We start from the raw sequence: 21854 nt of genomic DNA, 5'->3' as shown, positions 1-21854 counted from the left end.
AAGTTTTCCTCATGTGAGCCTGATTGCAGTGAATGCAGAGCGGTGGTCGTGCTGGAGACTAAGACAAGAAGCAAGTGGCAAGCTGAGGGTCTCGTAAGTAAAATTAACTCCCAAATCGAGTGGCCGGACCAGAGATACCTGTTCAGGAGAAGGGTGTGGGTACCCAGCAAGCCAGAAGCAGTATAGGTTGTAGTGGAAGTCGGGAAAGCAGTGCAAGCCACAAAGCAAGTGTCTCAGAAGCAGGTGAGTGAAGCACGACATTCTAAAAAATTGCGCGAGCCTTGCCGGTAACTGTATTCAGCTCCTTATTGGCTCGCGTATGACTTTATGCAAGCAGAAGTGGTTCATTGCATTCAAAGCATTAACAATGGAAATGTAGCACTCGCGTATACCGTGAAAGACCTGATACTCATATGAGAAGCTAAGGGACTGAAATCCATTGCTCTCATATTAAGACTGTTGCTATCTAACAGAATGGCCGCGTGTCGCTAATTAAGCAGAGAGGATGCTGATAGAACCTTAACCAAATACATAACTTTGACAATACACGAGTTACAAGTTATAAAGACTGAAAACTACATGAAAGCGAGGTTGTATGTGCCTAATTATATTTCCCAAAGGAGGCCTGGACACTCTCTTTTGCCTTTATACGGTTTAAGGAATCTGAGGGCGTCCTCACTTCTTTCCCCAAAATATCCTGGCGCCAGGTGGCCAGGGAAAGGCCATCGCTTTTGTATCTTGACCCTTGAGGTGGATATGCGAGGGAGGATCACCTTGGAGGAGGAGACTTGGGGAGTGGGTGTGAAGCACCCTTGGGTGAAACACAATATCCCCCATTTCCCTTTCATCAGGAATCGGATGTCCCCCAGGCTTTTATGGGGTATTTCAAATTCCTTCCCTATTGTATTAGAAAACCATCTTCCAATATACACCACTATAGTACTGAGACGAGAAAGAGACCACACAGGAACAGATATTCATTCTTTATTAGTTCGAACACACACAAACACCACTTGGTACTGGGACGAGGAAGAGGGATGCCGAGTACCAAGACCGTTGTGTAATCAACATGAATGACCTGCACATGAAGCCAAAGGGGCGGTATGAATGGCTCGCTCAGATGAGGCTAATGGAGAGAACGGGAACTTCTGTGGAATGCTTGCAGACGAGAGGTCAAAGAAAGAAGCCAGGAGACGTGTGTCTGAGGTACTGTGGAGCTGCAGAGCCTTTGCATCGGAAGCAGACTGGCTGGCGTAGTCGGAAAGTCTCTGCCCGGCAGGGGCAGGCTGCCAACCTCCAGGAGTCAAGAGGAGTCCCTCTCCAACAGCCGAAGGTGTCGGGAGACCGAGAAGAGGAGCCTGCCAAGCCGGGAGCAGCAGCCACGAAGAACCAACAAGAGCGAAGAAGGGCACATGAAGACAGTGTACCCGGTGAGTACCTCAAAGGCCTCAATTTCCCACTGGATCATCTCCTGCACTACAGAAGCCTACACGGTACAGGGCCTGCAGGCCCCCAAGAGCACCCATGCACATCTAGCATCTTGGGCCTCCCCCTCGGCGTTCTGTAAACACTATTGTCTTTAACATAGCTCATGAGCTGATGCTCAGTTTGGTCAAGTGGTCCTCAGAAAGCTGTGCAGTTTTTCCATGCACCCAGTTCTATATATCAGTGCTTGTGAATCTCTCAAAATATGGAGGAAAGGGGGCGGGACATACAAGTTTAAACAAAGTTAATCACTGTAGTGAGTAACATACTCTTAGTCCATAGTCCTTTTTCCTACATGCGCCTGTCCGCCTTCCCCCCTAAAAAGTTCCCTAATATTGCTAAATATGTCTACTGACCTTGGCGATAAAGGACTGAAGGGCGATGCGCTGGACAGGTCACTGGAAGGTGGGGCAAAAGCCACATGTGCTGTCCCCACGTACAAATAGAAAAAGTAAAAAAATGTTTGATGCTGTCAAAGTGCTCCAGTCCTGTCATGAAGAACGGAATATCCCACAATTATGGAGGGAAGGGGACTATGGACTAGGAGTGTGTGGTTTACTCAGTGAGTAACTTGGTTTACTTCATCCATTGTGCCTTTCAATCTTTTCCATCTACCAAACTAGATAATGTTCTGTATGATCTTGCCATCCTGTGATGAATCTGATGATGTCACGACTCTTTTCCCGGCGGTAGCATCCTTCAGTGTGGCCAGGGGACAGCAACCGCTACCTGATCCTTACTCTGGGAGTGGCTATATGAGGTAGGACCACATTGTGGGAAGGCAACTGTCGGATGAAAACACATATCCTCCTTTCCCTTTTAGGGATCTCCCCTCCATTGCTCATGCCTTTAAGGCATACTGTGACAGTCGCCTGCAACCATCCATGAAACCTACTGATGACATATTTCAATATTCTGTGAATATAATGCCAAGAACTGACTATCATTCCCATGTATATAGAAACACTGGGACGAAGAGGCTGAACAGAGCAATGAAAATCGGTGAAGCTGAGAAGCCCAGGACGCGCTCTAGTGGTTGTGAGCGTATGATAGGTGCTGGGACATTTTAAAGCCCCAACCAGCATGGAGGAAGTAGACTCTGTCTGGGGAAGCTCCACCCTTTCAGTGCTGACCAAGGGACTACCCAGCCACAGAGAAGACAGTGGAGCCTGGAGGTTCAAGGAGATGGCTGAAGGAGAAGGACTTTTGGAGCAGGTTGCCATGCTGGGACCATAAAAGGAAGAGAGAAGGGAGGTTTTCCTGGCGGCCACAGGAACAGAGAAGCAGCACCAGCGGCGCTGAACACAGTGAAGGGCTCAGCAGCAGAGCAGGAGCCACTAAGGACATGGAAGCCGCTATGCGAAACAGGTGAACCCAGTAAGCAGAGACAGGACGCTGTAAGGTTGCTTCAAGTTGACTGCAAAAGGATCGGAGAATGCCATAAGACTGGTGAGTCCCAAGAAAGGAAGCTGGGACACTGGGGCGCTTCAGCAACGCTAGCAAGGTCAGATAAGTGCCAGTGAGGTGAATGAAAAGGGATTTGAAACCCGATATGAAAAAAGGAATAACTGAAGTCAAGTTTATAAAGCACAATAAGAAAACCTAGGGGTCGTCAGGAGACAGTGCGCTTTTCAATGCCACTGTGAGGAGGTCAAAGAGGCAGTGGAGATAAAAGACAGCCCCATTCTAACTTTCAGACCCAGCACCCAAAATGTTACATCAGCAGGACAGAACAAAACTACATGTCCCATAAACCACCACGGGAAATGGAGACCAGGTGGGGGAAAAGATAAACTGAACAAAGGGAAGCGGTATAGATACAGCCCTGTCATCCGGTACAGTGACAGATGCCCCCATAGCAGTACAGGTTGGGACGGACAAACAGTGCATAGAGCAGGGTGGAGGTATGAAGGCAAGCTGGCTGCAGGTGTGCAACAAACAGTGCACGGAGCAGGGTGGAGGAGTGAAGGCAAACTGGCTGCAGGTGTGGGAAGTGAGCAGGAAAGGCGGGTGGAAGCTGAGGGGAGGAGCAAAGTATGAGTTAAAAGAAGCCCCGGGAAACTCATCAGGGGTCTCTCATTACAGCAGCAGCCCTGGCCGGAGACCACAGAGGAGTGGGAGGAATCCCCAGATGATGTACACTGGGCGTACTAGGAGGCTGAAGGCTCGGCACAGTGGAGATCCTTATCAAGAGGCAGAGTCTCCGCCAGGAGAGGCTCGAAGAGCGGCAGCACCGGGAACACTACTGAAGCGGATTCACTGACAAGGAAAGTCTGGCCGTAAACCATTTGCAAAGGACAGTGTTTCCGTGAGTTTACCCTCTGTTTTTCTTTTTTTCAAAACCCAATTTGGACAGCTGGCAAAGGAATGGAAAGCTAGTGTCCGGGGGAAAGGAATTTATGTGACCTGATTAATTTTTGTTCAAAGAGGAGCCAAGCTTAAGACATTCATGGAAACTCTGAATTGATTCACCCTTTTTCCGAGCAAGCCTGCTGAACCACATTTAAGTATGGTTTTGTTTATAATGAGAGGCTGTGTGAAAATTTAACTCAGCAATAAATCATACCTTGTGAACCCTGCATTCCGACTACAGTTTACTACTTTACAGCCACCAATGACAATAGTAAATACTGTAATCGATAAGTAAGTGGAACTGCTGCGCCAGTGTGCTTCAATGGTGCCCCCTAGTGAGCACCAGAAAACATGTAATGGAGTTTACAAAGATGAAGGCAAATCCAACGAGCAAATCCTGGGTAATACAAACTAAAATAATCGAAACATTATTTGAAGAAATATTGACTTCCACATCAACTTGAATTGTGTAACAAATAAGATCTTTGTTGTTTACATATGTCCAGTAAGATCAGCCGACACGTGTTTCGACCCACAAGGTCGTTGTCAAGTCTGTCAGTTAGGTCAAGATTGCAAAAGAAAAGAAAACATAGTTGGATAACAGCAAAATTGCCACAAGTGAAAATGCAGAGTGCAGCACATCATGGATAGAAACAATAAGTAAATTCCACATTATATATTGAAATAACATAAAGGAGATCCATACCATGATTCAGTTGATTGGTGATGCGGATGGAACAATTGCGGTGAGAGCAATAACAATTGAAAGAAAAAATATGAAGTCAAAAAAATATATTTATGAAGTCACAAAAATATCAGTGTGCACCATAGTCTGATTAAGTTTAGTGAATACATTATCAATAAGCATTATAGTCTGATTGATATAATCACTGTTTTACTTTTTTTTTATTTGTTTATTTATAAAGTTTTACACATAGACTATCAATCAAACAATTAGAACAATTAATACTCAGCAAAAATATACAGATTAACAGAATATTATATATACATAACTTGCAATAAATCAGTAAATACTCAAAAAGTCATCCCACACCTTTCCGTACAAATTCAATTTCCCTTGCCTCTTGAACACCATCCTTTCCATGGATGCAAGGGCAGACATCCCCAAAACCCAATCATCAAGAGTAGGTGCATTCTGTGACTTCCAGCCCCTCAGGACCAACTTGTTGCCCAGACAAGCTCCACGGACATTTTCCGTGACACAGAGAGATCCTCCAGCAATTCTCCACCTCCCAAAATCATTGTCACAAAATCCAAATCCACCTCCAAATTCAAAACACGCAGGCAGGCACCACAAACATCATGCCAAAAACCCTGTACACGCACACATTCCCACAACAGATGTTCCAGACTTCCCAGTCCATTCCCACAACACCAGCAATCATCCGAATCCAACAACCCCCTCTTAAACATACGTTCCGGGCTCCAAAACACTCTATTGAGGATCTTTATCTGCCTAGACCGTTCCCCCAGATCAATTGTACAAAGTTTAATGTTCGCACACATATCCAACTACGTCTCGGGTGAAATCTCACACCCCAATCTCCTCCCCCATTCATCTCTCAAATCGGAATTCTCCTTATAAGCAGACACAATACAATTATATATCCTGCTAATAATCACTGTTTTACAAGGTCTAGGGTACCTGGTGTACCGAAGAGTAGAAGAGTATCATGATAAATTGCTGTTAAGATTGTGAGTGGGAACATCTCATAGAAAGATAATTCAACACAGATATTCAATTGCAAGAGTGATAAAAGTGCCACGATATATGGGGTCACCCGTGAGGATTGAAGATCCGTAAACAGTCACAATAGTGGTGCAGTTTTTAGTGTATATTGAAAGCATACCGTAAGTCCTGATATGTAGTCCAATGGTAACTGAGATGGCTGGATTGGCAAATGAGTATTAGAAATCACGTTAAGAGATAGAGGAAATCCATTCTGAATGAAAGAAAGCTATGAGGTTAAGAAAAATGTGTACTACAGATTGAGATTGAGATCATTTGAAAATGAGAAAGTGTAAGAAAATATATAACTTACCCTACAGTTAGGTAATATCAAAGATGAAAAGTAGTACACATGTTGTATAGTCAGTTCTAAAATTTAGGATATGAAATAAGCCCTATGGACCATGGCTAGTTGAAAGTTATAGGTGCGCGTCATGGCGACCGCGCTTGCGTGATGACGTTGCCGCTCGTGGCCATAACTACCATATGATCCCGTGCTTGCTAGCCATACTGATTCAGGATCTTACCACTTTGCTGGTGGGGATTTATCCCCTTTACTTGGTCTCACAGGTATTTTTCCATCCAATTACTCCAATAACCTTCACCTAGCCATGGTCCATAGGGCTTATTTCATATCCTACATTTTTGACACATTTATTTTAGAACTACTATACAGAAACTATTGCCTCAACTACATGTGTACTACTTTTCATCTTTGATATTTACTACCTAACTGTAGGGTGAGTTATATTTTCTTACACTTTCTCATTTTCAATTCTCTCAATCTGTAGTACACATTTTTCTTAACCTCATACCTTTCTTCCATTCAGAATGGATTTCCTCCATCTCTTAACGTGATATCTAATACTCATTTGCCAATCCAGCCATCTCAGTTACCATTGGACTACATATCAGGACTTGCGGTATGCTTTCAATATACACTAAAAACTACACCACTATTGTGACTGCTTACGGATCTTCAATCCTCACGGGTGACCCCTTATATTGTGGCAGTTTTATCACTCTTACAATTGAATAGCTATGTTGAATTATCTTTCTATTGGGTGTTCCCACTCACAATCTTAACAGCAATTTATCATGATACTCTTCGGTACACCAGGTACCCTAGACCTTGTAAGACAGTGATTATATCAATCAGACTGTGATGCTTATTGGTATTTTTGTGTCTTCATAAATATATTTTTTGACTTCATATTTTTTCTTTCAATTGTTATTGCTCCCACTACAATTGTTCCATCCGCATCACCAATCAACTGAATCATTGTATGATCTCCTCTATGTTATTTCAATATATAATGTGGCATTTACATATTGTTTCTATCCATGATGTGCTTGCTGTACTCTGCATTTTCACTTATGGCAATGTTGCTGTTATCCAACTATGGTTTCTTTTCTTTTGCAATCTTGACCTAACTGACAGCCTTGACAACGAACTTGTGGGTCGAAAAATGTATCGGCTGATCTTACTAGACATATGATAAACAACATAAAGATCTTATCTGTTACACAATTCGAGTTGATGTGGAAGTCAATATTTCTTCAAAGAATGTTTAGAGTATTGAAGTTTGTATTACCCAGGATTTGCGCGTTGTATTTGCCTTCATCTTTGTAAACTCCATTACAAGTTTATAAAGTGAACTTTATGAGAATGTCCTGGCAGGAGAATATAGAAGGCAAAGCCAAGTTTGCAAGTTTATAAAACGAACCCCATGAAAACAGCCTGGCAGGAAAAAACACCAGGCAAAGAAAAGCTTCTGAATCATATTGCGTTGAATGTGGAAAGGAACCTGGCAGGGGAGTATACCAGGTGTCCTGTGAGGATTGGACCCACACACAGGTCATTTTTGCATCCAAGTTGTTTTGTTGGACAAAGAATCCCAAGGAAAATTCATGCCCTTAGGATTCTGAATGATGTTAACAGACCTGGGGAAGGGGTGACATTTCCCTAGAGTCGAGTGCAACTCCAAGAGGAAGGTGTTATCCTCTTGGACTATGCAGAACTTTGATTGTCTTGTTGATCTGCTATGTTGGTGAAGAGAAACCAGGGGAAGGGTGCCATTCCCTGAAACTGTGAACACTATCCATTGAGAACTTTTGTGTTGAGTTGCACCTTTCTTTTGAACTTGAACATTTGTGCACTTTCAAGGCAAAGACATTATCCTTAGCACCTTAGAGATACTTTTCAAATGTGACGGCTAGGATAGGATTTCGGATATAGGCCATTTTGCTTTGGACATCTTGACACAGGACATACCCTTCGTTTTGGTTGAGGTAGGGAAATGCCTCTGTGTCTTACCAGTTCTGGACGGGAATGAGCACCCTGAAGGTGGAAGAACACCAAACCAGAATACGCCAAGTTCTTGATACTCTGGGCAGTCCCAACCCGGGTCTCCTGAACACAAGGGAGATCTTCCTCTTAATATACCCCTCTGCCGTTGAGTAATACAGGTCGGAGGAGTTGATTAAGCGAAAGAGTGGGGAACAAATGCACCACCACGAACCCAGGCTGCAAAAATAAGGAACACTGATCAGTACTTCACCAGATAGCTCACAAACAAACAATAAGGACAGATGATCTATGCTACCAGTGATGGGCCAGACAGGTAGGAAGCTGGGTATCAGGAGTGGCAAATGAATTAGAACGATATCTAAAGAGAAGATGAGAGTAAAACAGGGGGAGCATATATGGATGAGCTTTCCTGACAACAAGTGTTATGAAACCTTTACTGGTGTCCAGAGGGAAGGATCCAAAGGTCTGACTCTATCCAAGGAAGTCAAACAACGAAAGGAGGAGGGGTAGGTTAGTAGGGGTTTAGTCCTATATGGCACGAGGGTCGCGGTAGGGTCGGGTTTGGTGCACCTGGGTTTTCAGGAGAACTTCCCTTACGTGCACTTGATGATAAAGACAAGTGTTCTGAATGATGTGTTGGATGTCTCATTAGAGAGTCCCAAAATGCAGCGGGGGTGGGAGAAGGCAATGGAGGGTATAGTAGGCCGATACTGGTCTGAAGAGTTTGTAACCACAATCATGAGTTCTGTGTCCATGTCTCATTCCTGGCTCCTCGCAATCCTTGCACCTTTTCAGTATACATCTATGAATACTAGCCATCTATTCTATCCTTCCGTTCTGTGTGAATATATTTGATCTTGTCTATGTAATCTGTCTTGCCATATTTTATACCTATGCATCTATCTAATCTGTCCCTTCCATCCTTCTAGCTAATCGATCTGCCATGGCTTTTATTTGTACATGTAGCTAGCTAGAATTCTATTCCAACTTATTATCTATTTAATACTACCTTTCTTGAAATTTGATCCTTCCTCTTGGTCTATCGATTACATTCTATCAATTGATCGAATTACTCTTTGCAACCAGAACCTATTATGCAGTGCCCAGCAACACTGTGTGATCGTGAGCAAATCAGTTCATCGCCATGCCCCTCAATTGGGCCAAATTAATGGATTCCTTGAAATAGACTGCATATCCTTAGTACAGGCTATATAAAGACACATTTGCCTTGAGGAAGAGGATAGGATGGTATTGCAAGTATCAAAATTAAGATTGGATAAGCAGGAGCTAAAACCTCACCTTGGTATACCATTAAATGGTGAGCAAGAGCTACCACTGTGGAACAAGGGGCTAGTACACATTTAACTTCCACATAAGATTCAAACATACTTTTTGTTCATTATGTATTACCCCTTATGCTTTAAATGCCATATAGATGTGTCCTAATGCTCATTTGTAGGTTGTCCTAAATGCACAAAGATAATGTCACATGGGTTTGTTTGTTCAAAATCAGTTGGCCTGGGCAGCCAAAAGAATCTCCTTGTAGCTGTTGGTGTCAAGCTAATCAGGCTCTTCTAAGCTACAAAAGCAGGGGCTAAATCGCTCCAAGGTCCCCTCAGTTTTGAATCCTGTTTTGCAGAAATAGGCCTAAGCAACATGGCTGCACTTCCACTATTTTCCAGTGCAATTTTGATTTAAAAATCAATCTAGCACTAAACGACATTGAAATGATGATATCACATGTATGTTAGCCTAATTCCAGTGTTGTATTTAAAGTATTGCTTACCAATGGTACAGACTGCTTTTTGTTAATTCAATACTCGACTTTTCTAAATCAACTCTCCCTGGGGTTATTAAATCATCTCGGTGAGAGTAAAGTTCAATAGTAAAATCTTCATGATCGAAAATGAGTTCTACTCTCACCTTTCATTGCCTAGCTGAACGGAAGTCTCTAAAGCGTTGTGACTTTCCACACCATGGAGCAATCGTTGCTACCTCTCCAGCCTTGCACTCTATCATGAGGTTATTGGCACTATATTTGTTTATTTTATTTGTTGATAGCACCCAGACCCGGAAGAATCACAGCGCTAGAGTAGGTTACATTGCCGTCAGTGCATTGTGAATGTAAGGGTTATATTGTGAATAGAATAGGCTACATTATAAGCAATATATTTTGGGTGGAAGGCAACAGTTTTAAGGCATATTTGTTAAACAGTACAGTTTAACTTTTTTACGATGAGGTCGAGTGCTGCCATAATTACTTTAAATAGGTCAGTATATATGATTAATGAAGTCACAGTTGCTGCAAAAATGTCCATGGCGCGACAAGCAGCAACACCGAAAGTAGCAATTGCCAAGCTATCTTCTGGGTCAGCAAAAATACTCGCCGTTTCTGCTTTGTGTTAATAAGCCTAATGGCAACTTGTTCTAGAGGCAGTTTCTGTTCAGTCTGTATTCAACTATCTCTTTTGTCCTTTTGATTTATCTTAGAGTTTGCTGTCAAGGAAGCTTTCTCCTACGTTTCAAGGGCTGAGCGGATTATTGGTGAAAAAGCATCTACTTTGCGATCCTGTGAGGCTTTGGAAACTGTTAGGTTAGTCCTCTACACATGGGAGTGCACAAAAACCAACAATAGTACATGATGTGGGAAATGGATGTTAGTTTTTTTTTTTTTTTTTAGTGATTCTGTCATAAGGTCTTAACTCTAAAGTCTTTTGTTCGAGCAGCAAGCCCGTCTGTTATTGCTCATTGTATTGTTGTCATTATTCTGAGATCTTAGCTCCTGTATAAAGAGGATGTACGTTTTTTCACAAATATAAAATGTGTTCATTACTGTAAACGTTTTATTGTGTGCCAAGTTGCCAACTGAAAAGAGATCACTTCTTACTTAAAGTGTCCCCCATCTTTTAACCAGTCCCCCTATTTGTCCGATGCAGTACTAGTTTCGCCTGTTGTCACGCTAGAGGGAGCTGTTGCCTTAGGCTATAGAGAGAAAATGCCAATTTGCATAGCTTCGCCTGTTGTTAACTAGAGGGAGCTGTTGCTTTACGATATATAGTGGTCCTACTGTGTTAATGAAAACCTTCACTTCAGCCCCTGTTCACTGGCCTCTACACTAATGTTTCATAAACCTCAAACCCTGGAATCGGCAGTTACATCAGACTAGGTGAGAAGTTGGTCTCTAATAGTGTGTGGTTTGGAGTGTAGAGGGAGCGATTTACATAATCCTGCTGATGAGACTGGAACCAAGCTCTTGCTTTGTTTTTCTGAAAGTCCGGTACCCCTGGTGTGATGGTTTGCCTTTTGTAACATGAAGCCTATCTTTTGATGGCTTTGTGGGTGATTCTGAGAAATGTAAATTTCATGCCTTGCTGAATTGAGCCAATGTCGCGCACGGTGAGATGTTATTTTATGGTGAAGGTGAAGTGTCCATACTCGTATGTCACGTTCCCTGACCGCCATACTTATGAGATTAGTTGGCCTACCTGGATGGAACAAACTCTTTTTTTTGTAGCACCAAAACTCAAGTCTTTATTGCTGAACGAAGGCGTGCACGTTTGCGACTTTGGCTCAATTCCTCAAGCCCTGGCTTTCACGTCTCAGTCCTCAGTCTTTTTCTCTTTACAGGTTGGGTTTGGACACTTCTGCCTATGAAAGTGTTAAATGTACTGCTGAGGATTTCCAGGTTGGTACTAAATCGACCTGCCCTGTCGAGGTTCCCCGCATAGTGGTTAATTCTATCACCCGCTTTGTTGAAAGTCCCTGTCCAGTGGCTAATCCGTTCAGGGATCAGGTCAGTGACGGACTTCACCGAGGTCCCCCGATCTGGGATTAAGGCACCCAGTCTCTTGAGCCCAAATATTGGGACTTTCTTGAAGCTGACTGCTGTGATGCAGGACAGAATGTGAACGTCTGTAATGGCGTGCGTTCCGGGGTGTGCGAACCGAGTGCTGTTGGCGTTACTCTGAAGGAGTCCTCTCTACATCCGGAGCACCAAATCATTATTGGGACTGCACATGCTGGAGAATATGTATACTGGGACCTTGTTCGCCTACTTCATACTGCATTTGTTTCATTTATTGCAGATAAAACACTGTAATTGTTGTAAGCCCCGCCCCATCAGTTGTGCCTACGTATTTACTTCTTGGTCAAGTGCATTCCGGATTGCGAACTGAATGTGGCATGAGTGATAAGCCGCTTCAGAGTAAAGTGACTATGAAAGTAAGAGCGTTTTACAGGAACACCGATAGGGGGACTTATATTGTGAACCATTGGGCAGATTGTAAACCACTGGGTAGAGAACGGAACAAAACATGAAGAAAACTGAAAGGTCAATGTCCTTGAGGAAAGATTTCTCTGCAGAACTCGTAGGCCCCTTGGTATTCTCTAAACGGTGTGATAGCCAGTGATCAAGGCGTGTAAAGGGCCAAAGGTAGACCTTGAGAATTCCTCGCAGCTTCTATTTGGTGAAGAGGGGGAGACAACTTCTCTAGATGCTACTCATCCCCAGTGCACGACGGATGAAACTGTCAAGATCACTGGTGAAGAACCTAATAATTCCTTCCTGGACACGCCCCCGATATTTATGCCAGGCACAGTAACACTTTTAGCCCTGTCACAGTACCCATTGGAAGCAGAGGACGACAATTATAGTCTCTCCTCTGATAAAAAAAACAGCCTACAGAAATATTTACATAGTGAGCTAAAAACACACACTGCCCAACTAAAATAGTTTTCGGCCTCTCTTAAAGCAATCGATAAAATAATGGGGCTAAAGAAATCCCTCAACCCTGCAAGTAACGTGTGTGAAATCATTAATGTGGAAGACAACTCTGAGCCTTCCCAAACAATAGAGCTGGAAGGGATCTCGACTGATGTAATCGAACTAAAGATCATGACCACTCAGTCAGGAACAAATATACCAAGAAAAAAAATAATAAACAAAAATACCCTAACTGAGGATCTCCAAAAATATCTCACGAAAATGTCTTTGTTCGCTGGCTGCACGTGACCTGTACGATTTTGAGGCAGATAACGACTATGGGTGGCCTGGTATAGCTGAGAACGCGAACAAAGAGGCCAGCAAACAGCCAAGGCGGTCCATGAGTGATGTTGAGGAGGCCCAAGTGGGGGACAAAGAAGTAGTCACAGAACCCCTGTGTAAGAGAAGCAATTATGTTGGAGTCCAGCACAAAATTGGCGGACACCCTCAAGCATAAAAACCGACAAAACAGAAATGGCCGAATACAATGAGTAGCCAATCAAAATCTGTGCTATATAATATCTTTAAACGGAAACAAATAATTAAATCACCACCTAAGAACATACAGAGGGAGAGAGGCAGTGGGTATGAATGATCTGAATGATGCTATACCTAAAATTAGCACAATTGGATTAAGTTGGGATAAAAGCATCATTCTAGGCAACGAACAGGAGGCTCCATCCCATCCCATGATTGGTGCTTCAAAATATTTCTCCATCACAGAAGAAGAAATCAGTAATATGATTAGAAGTATTATCAAAGAGGATAATAAATTGAGGGAGAAAGAGGCTCTGAAGTCTGAGGAAATGGAATGAATCAACTAAAAGCTCAATAGACTTCTTGAAACGAAATCAGCTGAGCAATACAGACAACTTAAATCATCAAGATGCGTGCACAGGTATCGAGAGGAATGAGGGTATATCTGCTGCAAATATGGCCGTAGGTGGTGAGTTAGTCAGGGGAGCCTGCCATATATTACTGGAAAATGTGCAAGACAGAGTGGTGGACTCTTTAAAGAGTAACTCCCCTCCCAGAGGAAATTACGGTAATCGAGATAAGGAACTAGGGCCTGTTATGATCGACTCAGTGCCCAGTTTTAAGACCTCTTCTGATACAGTAATAGACACAAGGAACCTGAGAGATCCTGTATATCCGGAGGAATTGAGTGTGATCCTTAATTGTATGCTCTAATATGGTCGTCCTGACTCCTTAAATCGAATGAAAATTTTAGGATTATTTAACGAGATACCAGGCCTTAATAACCTCTAAAGATATTATGCTTGTGGATTTCACCCACTCACTGCGTTATGATTTTGTGAGACTGGTCATTCCATCGAGGCTTGTCTTCGACTTGCTGGTTAATGGAAAGGACATCTTTTATACATTTTGGTATGACTTATTTCCTTTTTATGAGTTGAAGCAAAAGGAAACGAGTATGTTAAATCTGGGAAAGTTCCCTATTGATGCTTATGAGACAGCTAAGAAAGTGGATAATAAACATATCCAAGATGATGATAATAATTGGCGTTGAGACTGTCATTCCATCGAGGCTTGTCTTCGACTTGCTGGTTAATGGAAAGGAGATCTTTTATACATTTTGGTATGACTTATTTCCTTTTTATGGGTTGAAGCAAAAGGAAACGAGTATGTTAAATCTGGGAAAGTTCCCTATTGATGCTTATGAGACAGCTAAGAAAGTGGATAATAAACATATCCAAGATGATGATAATAATTGGCGTTGGCTTGCAATAACCCTGAAGGACTCGATACTTCAACTAAAAGACTTGAAACAACACCTTTAGTCAAGAGGGACAGCCTTGCATTTATGTCCTGGATCATTCAGGGATCTGCTTGCCTTACCTCTGATAAGAAGTTATCCAATCTTTTGCGTTCTTTTCATATAATATTTCTGCAGGAAACCTGAAAAGCTGGCCTCCTGTCTTTTGATGGTTTTGATACTACATGTCTAGTTGCAGTACACGGTACTAAAGGGAGACCAGTGGGTGGTCTCACCATTGCAACCAACAATGGTCTGGGTTTTTGAAAGCTGTCTGAATGGAGGATCACAAGATGTATTCTAGCAGTTAAGCTTGATGCAGAATCCTTTGTACACACTGGACCCCTATTGCTGATTAATATCTACTGGAACCCCAGTGATAACTTAGGAAAGTACCCTTTCAGGTCTTAATGTTAAGGTGGAAGATTGGTTGGTATCATATCCTGGCGGTAAAATTATTTTTGCTGGAGATTTTAATGCAGAATATAATACTGGGGGCGGTAACTGAAATCGATCTGATTTTGGGTAGTGATGGTGCTCAAAATGCAATGGCACCCACGATCGGTTCTAATAAGCGCAAGAAGCTACAGGGAGCAAAATGGTGTAAAACACTTGAAAGTTGGGGTCTATGCAGAATAGGGGGGATGATGTGACTTGGTCGGCGAGAGGTTTATCCTCTACTATTGATTACATATTTGTCAGTGAAATTTATGTGAATAGGATCAGTAATTTCAATTACAATTAAATTTTGAAAGTGATGATGCAATTTTGAGCCTGACCTTCTCCTGGGAGAAAGAAGTGCTTACAGAGAATGTAGACACTTTGTGCGTAGAAACCAATATTAGGGGAAACCTGCTGAGCTGGAACAAAATCAACACTGACGGGTTCAATATGTTTGTTATATGATTTTCAAGACTCTACTTTGGAAGTGAAAAGAAGTAAATATTCTATATGTCACATACAAGAGCAATTATGTGGACGACACCCAGATCCTCATCCCAATCCAATGAGACTACGACAAAGACACTATCCTCTATGAAATCGTTCAAACATGGATGGCCACACACGACCTATATCTCAACGACGATAAAACAGAGCTTTTAATCATTGTATCCCCTAGTAAACTTTCCCACATGTACAAATCCATCACTATTGAGGGTATCACAATTAAGGTAGCCAAGGAAGTCAAAACCCTAGGATTCTACTTAGACTCAGCTCTTCACTTGGACAAGAAAGTAAATGCCACAGCGTCATCAATCAGTTACACCTGTAAACTTATTCATGCATGTAAACCATTTCTCTCCACGGACAGCTGCATTACCATTGCTCGAGCCCTTATGTTGTATGTACTATATATATATATATATATATATATATATATATATATATATATATATATATATATATAATGTATATTTTTTTTATTCTTGTTTCAATTGAAATGTAAACAATATTTACAAGAGTTTTTTTCCTATATATCTTTCCTTTGACTACAGGGTCCGTCTGGGCTCCAAGCTCCTGGTCTTTGATGTTCCTGGTACCTGGAGTTCCATTATGCTCCGTACAGAATAGATGGTTGTTTGTCTCCTTGGATGTTGGGCATTTCCATGTTATCTCTAGTAAGTAGTCCGGATTCTTGAAAAAAGCCGGCTACCGCAATAACCCAAGAGGTTTTATCCCCACTCATCAGCCGGCTCCACCACTCTTCTTCATCATAGAACTGCAGGTTTGTGAATAAGTGGCCCAGCTGAAGTGAGCGTGCGGCGGTCAGCCCCCGACAGTTCAGGAGGAGGTGTTTGGTAGTTTCTTTCGTTTCCTTCTGTGTACAGAAACGACAACCTGCTGAGTCACTCAGTTTCCATCTTGCTAAAGTCTTGTTTGTATGCATGATATTTAAGCGAATTCTCATGAAAGTTTGTCAAAGCTTCCTGTCAGGGCTTTTTGCCAAGTAGGTGCGAGTTTCATTGACTTTTCTTGTATTGAATGGAAGCTCCATCGATGACTGACTTAAGTTGGCTTGTTTCTTCTAGCGTTTGGATCCAGTTGTTTTCCAGGATCCGTTTTTTTACCTTTTCTGGGTTGTGAATGAGTTCTGCTTCCCTGCTGCCTACTTTGGCCAATAGAAGTCTGTGCTTAAGGGTCCAGTTTCCTAGCATTTTACAATACCCGGCTTGTATTTCCTTACTGATAGCCTTCAAGATGTAAGGTGGAGAAGGTAGTAAGGTTTTTCTGTTTAGGGCCACAATGGAGCTTAAGGATTGAAGTGTTGGCTCCCTTCTGATCAAAGAGATCAGCAAAGAAGGTGGTAGGTTGAGGACTCTCTTCCAGTATAGTCCTTCCAACTTTTGCCAGAGTTTACCTAGAAGGTGATGCATTGCTTCCATTCCGTATGTGAGGCTAGGAATTACTATGTACTATTTACTGACATTGTGGTATCTCTGAATATGCCGGAAACTATCATACGTAATTCTAATTTATAAAAATAGATTGAGAAGTAACCCCATAAACTACAGACTTATAGCTGTTATGGATGCTGACTCTAAGATTTATGCATCTGTAGTATTGGAACACGTTGAAGTTTGGTGTGTAGAGAATAATATTTTGGACATCCATCAAATTGGATTAAGGCGTTCTGTGGGGACGGATAGTGGGGGTTTCTAATGTGCAGCTTGCAAACATTGGCATGGGAAGACATTTCTACCATTATTTATGTGGCCGCCATGGACCTATCCTTGGCCTTTGACCGTGTGGACCGTCAGAGGTTATGGTTCAGATTGGACAGGTTAGGTATGCCACGGGGCCTCATAAGTATTCGGATCCATTTACATTCTGACTCCCAGTTAAAGGTTGGGCTTAATACTGAAGGCCTCCTTACGAGACTTATTAGTACTGCTAATGGGCTAAGACAGGGATGCATTTTTGCATCCACGTTATTTAATCTGTATGTGGCAGACGTGGGTAGATGCCTTTTGGAAGCCTCTTTAATCGCTCCTAAAATTGGTGGGGCAAAAATTGCAGGTGACTTTACTTTAATGGGTCATACCCATATTGGTCTGCAAAGATTATTAGATGCATTTGACTCGTATATGTCAGCAAACACACTAAAAATAAATCCATCTAAAACTGTAATCCTTAAGCTATGTAAATCCTAGGTATCCCAAAAATGTTAAAACAAAATGGTTCCTTGGTCTAACAAAACTAGAAACACAATCAAATATGGTGTATCTGGGCTACCCTATCATTGCTTATCCTTTGAAATCATTTTACAGGAACTAACTGTAGGAAATGGCAACTAAACTTGTGAAACAGTTGAGATACATAGATCATAAGTATGGCAAGTTCTCTGTTATTGTGGCAGTTAGGTACTACACTGCTAAAATGTTGTCTAAAATATGCTATGGTTTTGACCCATTTCCTTTTTGGATACTGAACGAGCTGGAATATTATGAGACATTGGTATGGCAATCAAATATGCACCATATGCCTAAGTGAGTGATGTTTGCTGTTTTATTAACCAGGTCTGCAATCCATCTAGAATATAGTTGTATGGAAGAGATTAAACTTGCTGGCGAAATGTTATGGCGACTCAGACGGTTCCATCTATCATTTGTTGAGTAAGGATGTAAAAATTGGTCTACTTAAAAAGGGTTTTATCTATGATCTCCATGATGAGTGTATGTTGGACCTAAATGCAGAAGGCTTATCTTTGCAGCAACCTCTGGCAAACCCTGTAAAGGTTAAAAAAGAAATTCAAATCCAGAGACTGGGCGGATACAGTGGGCAAGGTTTTATGTACTAAACTCTACGCTTAGATAGTTTCTGGGTGTAAAGATCCTGGTATGATGGAACCGTATTTACAGTGTTTTCCTAACAAGGGACTTTATGCGTTTTAGATTTAATGTTTTTGTAACAAATGAGATTTTAAATATAAGAGTGTGCAGATATCAAAGCTTGTTGCAGACATTGTAAACATATCAATGAAGAATAGAGTATTTTGGCAAATTTGTCCCAGTTACTAATTAGGTCTTTTTGGATTTGTTTTGGTTAAAAATTATGCATGGGAAATCAGTATCCTTGATTTTAACAGTTTTGAAATTCTTAAAGTATGTGTGCAAAATTGGTTAGCTTTGTAATGAGTTTATGTAAACATTCTCTAAATAGTATTATCAGTGATGTAATGTATTTATGAAATGACTAGCTGTATTTTTTTCCTCCTTTTCTCTTCTTCTTTTGTTTGAATTTCTTAAACTGCATATGTGTGGGGAAATCCTCATCATAGTAGGGATAGTGAGGCTTTTGACAAAACTTATGATTTAATAAAATGGTGTATTTTGAGGACACATCTAAAAGTTGTCCGCCTCCCATTTCTAACACCTCACAACTTTTAGCCAATACAGCAGTTAGTGGACCAGGGTCTGCTATTGGGCACTAGAAAAAAGGAAGAACCCAATGAAAAGACTGATGTTTACCTTTGGATGATTGAACAAATGTGGTCAAGCTTCCAAGTCTTCAATTACCAAGTGGGCGGTGTCCTGTATCAATGAAGGGTATTCTATTCAGAAAATCCTGCTTCCAAAGGGGCTTTATGATCAAGTGGTATGGGCTAAAGTGGCATCTGTTACCTTACAGTGGTTTATATTATGGGAGATAATTGCCAAGCTAGCCACTTGGGCTTCACCATCAGCATTCTACAAGCACTATTGCTTGGATACTGTCTCGAGAACAGATCCTCATTTTAGTTATTTGGTGAAGTCTGGTAGCCCGTCCTCCCAATAATACTCATTAGTTGGTAATCTCCCATAAGTATATAGGAAAGCGGACAAGGTGTAGGAAGTTACTCGTCATAGAGACTACTGTACTCCTGATCCCCCTTCCTCCATCCACACACCCTCCATCCGCTTTAAACTGAGCCATTGTTTAGGTTGTGCATAGGTGGATGGAAAAGGACTAAGGCGCAAGAGCTCAGGCAAGTCTTGGGGGGGGGGGGGGGGGATGTTGGGCCAGGGAGGGTGGTAACCCGAAGCTGTGCTTGATCTCTGCTTCACGCAAAAATAAGAGCCAAGTCTAATGCTACCTGATGAAATGTTGGATCATGAAATCAATTTTAACATGAACTTCAATTCTGAAGTTCCTCTTTGGATAGCCCACCTTTGGCGTACACCCACATCGGAGTGGGGCAAACGAAAGGACTGGGGGAAGATTCTTCTGGAGGCCCATATCTTTATTTTATTAAAGATGAGTGTGGCAGCCCCTCTACTGAAAATGAACACAGGTCAAATACCCTGTTCTATGGAATTGCTTCTTCTCAGGAGGCTCTGCAACCATGTTTTAGCTCACTACACCCTTCAGTCTAGCATTTCAGTGCTGTACTGCCCTTGTGGGTGGGACCAGACCGATATGCAAATGAATATTTCGAATGGATTGTGTACCCCCACAGATTTCTCATCTTTGATGTATATATTTAGCTTAAAGTCTTCGGAAACCTTTTTTGACAGACTGGGGTCGTTGTGCGTCTTTGAGTCAGTGTCCCTCAGCGACTTCCATTTCCGCACTCGGACGTGACGTTGACTGTGGTTTAAATAGCACACACTGCACCCATTGCCTCCGTTCTCTTTTTCTACATGCACAACATGCTTCGGAACGTTTCGACACGCCTCAGTGATTCTTCTACTTATTTGAATTGTTCCAAGTATAACTACTTCGTAAACCAGGTTTGAGAGGTGTGCGGACTGTGATTCGAAAATGTCGATCACAGATCTGCACAGGATATGCATCTGGTGCCTTGGTAAGGAGCACAAAGCTATCAAGTGTGGCTCCTGTAAGTCAATGACTAGCAAGGCCTTGAAAGAGAGGAAGACACAATTCGCCTTAGGTCTCTCCGTCTCAAAATCTCCATCGTCTACTCCTTCGAAGAGGAAATCTTCTTAAGGTAGGAGTCCAAGGGACAAACCGCCTGAAAGGCCTAAAAAAGTGTGGTTGAGGTCGAAGAAAGATTTGCATCATTTTTCATCTTCTCAAAGGAAATAAGATGCCATTGTTCTTCGTCTTCTTACTCTTCGCCCCCGACAAGAGACTGGTACGTTTCCCAGATATAAGACTGCCTCCACAGCTGATTGGGAAATGTTCCCTCAGAAAATGATGGAAGTCTTTTTCGAAGGTGACCTCTCCTTGTCCCTTGAAAGAGTCGAAAAAGGCTACTTACTCCACTGTACGCTGAAAAGCTGTAAGGGAATTGTCTAAGGCTTCAATCCAGTGCTTAAAAACCAGTGAGAAGGCCTCTGAGATGCCTACTTAAGCATCGTCGACAGTGTCAATCATTGTCGACGGAAGCAAAAGGTTTCAATACCTTCACTTCCAAAGGCTTCCACATCGAAGGCATCGAAGCAGTCTACCTCAGATCCATCTTCGAGCTTCAAGCCACAATCGATGAAAGACTTTTCTTTAGGTCTTTTGGATCTATTTTAATGAGGAAGATGGGGACATTGTGCCGATATAAACGTTTTGGCACACCTAATGTCCCTGAAGGCCTCATATCTGAGGAATCTCGTTTGGAGGACTTGGCTATTTGCCTCAAGGAAGCCAGTAGCTTGGACACTTCCCCATAAGTGGATACATCACAGTGATGAACAGAGTCACAGAATATTTAGTTTAGGGACATCCTGGAAAGTACATTGTACAGTATGACCTAAGAGATATCCTTGACAAGCACCCCCCCTCCCCCCCAAGAACTGGTGCTGCCTTTCCATTCAGCACTCAAGAACACTATCTTGGAAAACTGGCAAAAGCCTGATACCACTTCTGCTGTTAATAAAGAGTTGGTGAAAAGAAAATATAGACCATCCGCTATCGTTCCTGAATTTAGACTTGCCTCCCCAACTCTGCCGTTCACCTTGGAGGGTCGCTTACGTCCTTGAAACACATTGCAATCTTCACTTGTGGGATCTGGCTTCCTCCACATGTCTTTCGTGGTCTGTCGGAGGAAACAACCTCCAGTAGGGAACCATTGCCATTTTTGGCCCGCTGCAATCGTTCCTCGGTCCGTTGCTCTGCTCCAGTGGTTGTGCCTTCATCCCGGATGTTCTGCTCGTACTCGTGTTCAGATTGTGTCATTAGGTGTTGCCTTTTATTCGTGTGAGGAGAGCTAACTGGTATCAGGTGTATGCACTTAGAGTAAAGTGCCTGAATTTGTCTGACTCGATTAACGGGACCAGACAGATCAGAGGTCAGCTGAATCACAACTCAGACTACCTCTGCCTCAAACTCCAGCTCACGCCCAACCATACCATCACGCTCCATGTTGTCTATCGCCCACCCGGCCTGGCTTCAGATTTCCATGACGCCATCACCCACGCACTCTCGGAAAACCTCAAAAACACGTCACAAACTCTGCTCGTAGGCGACCTCAATCTTGGCCCAA

General features: G+C 42.4%; 1 protein-coding gene across 1 annotated transcript in view; it reads left to right on the top strand.

Annotated features, from left to right (window-relative positions):
• The window catches only part of SPG7 (SPG7 matrix AAA peptidase subunit, paraplegin), a 980080-nt gene that overhangs the window by 78501 nt on the left and 879725 nt on the right, over positions 1-21854 (top strand). The window contains exon 2 of the mRNA XM_069635587.1: positions 10389-10491. Within this exon, the coding sequence (XP_069491688.1) occupies positions 10389-10491 (103 nt within the window). The remainder of the gene's footprint in view (positions 1-10388; positions 10492-21854) is intronic.

The sequence above is a fragment of the Ambystoma mexicanum genome, chromosome 1q (assembly GCF_040938575.1).
Source record: "Ambystoma mexicanum isolate Mex_15411 chromosome 1q, UKY_AmexF1_1, whole genome shotgun sequence".
Lineage (NCBI taxonomy): Eukaryota > Metazoa > Chordata > Amphibia > Caudata > Ambystomatidae > Ambystoma > Ambystoma mexicanum.
The sequence above is the reverse complement of the archived record's forward strand: the minus strand, read 5'-3'. Positions and strand labels throughout refer to the sequence as shown.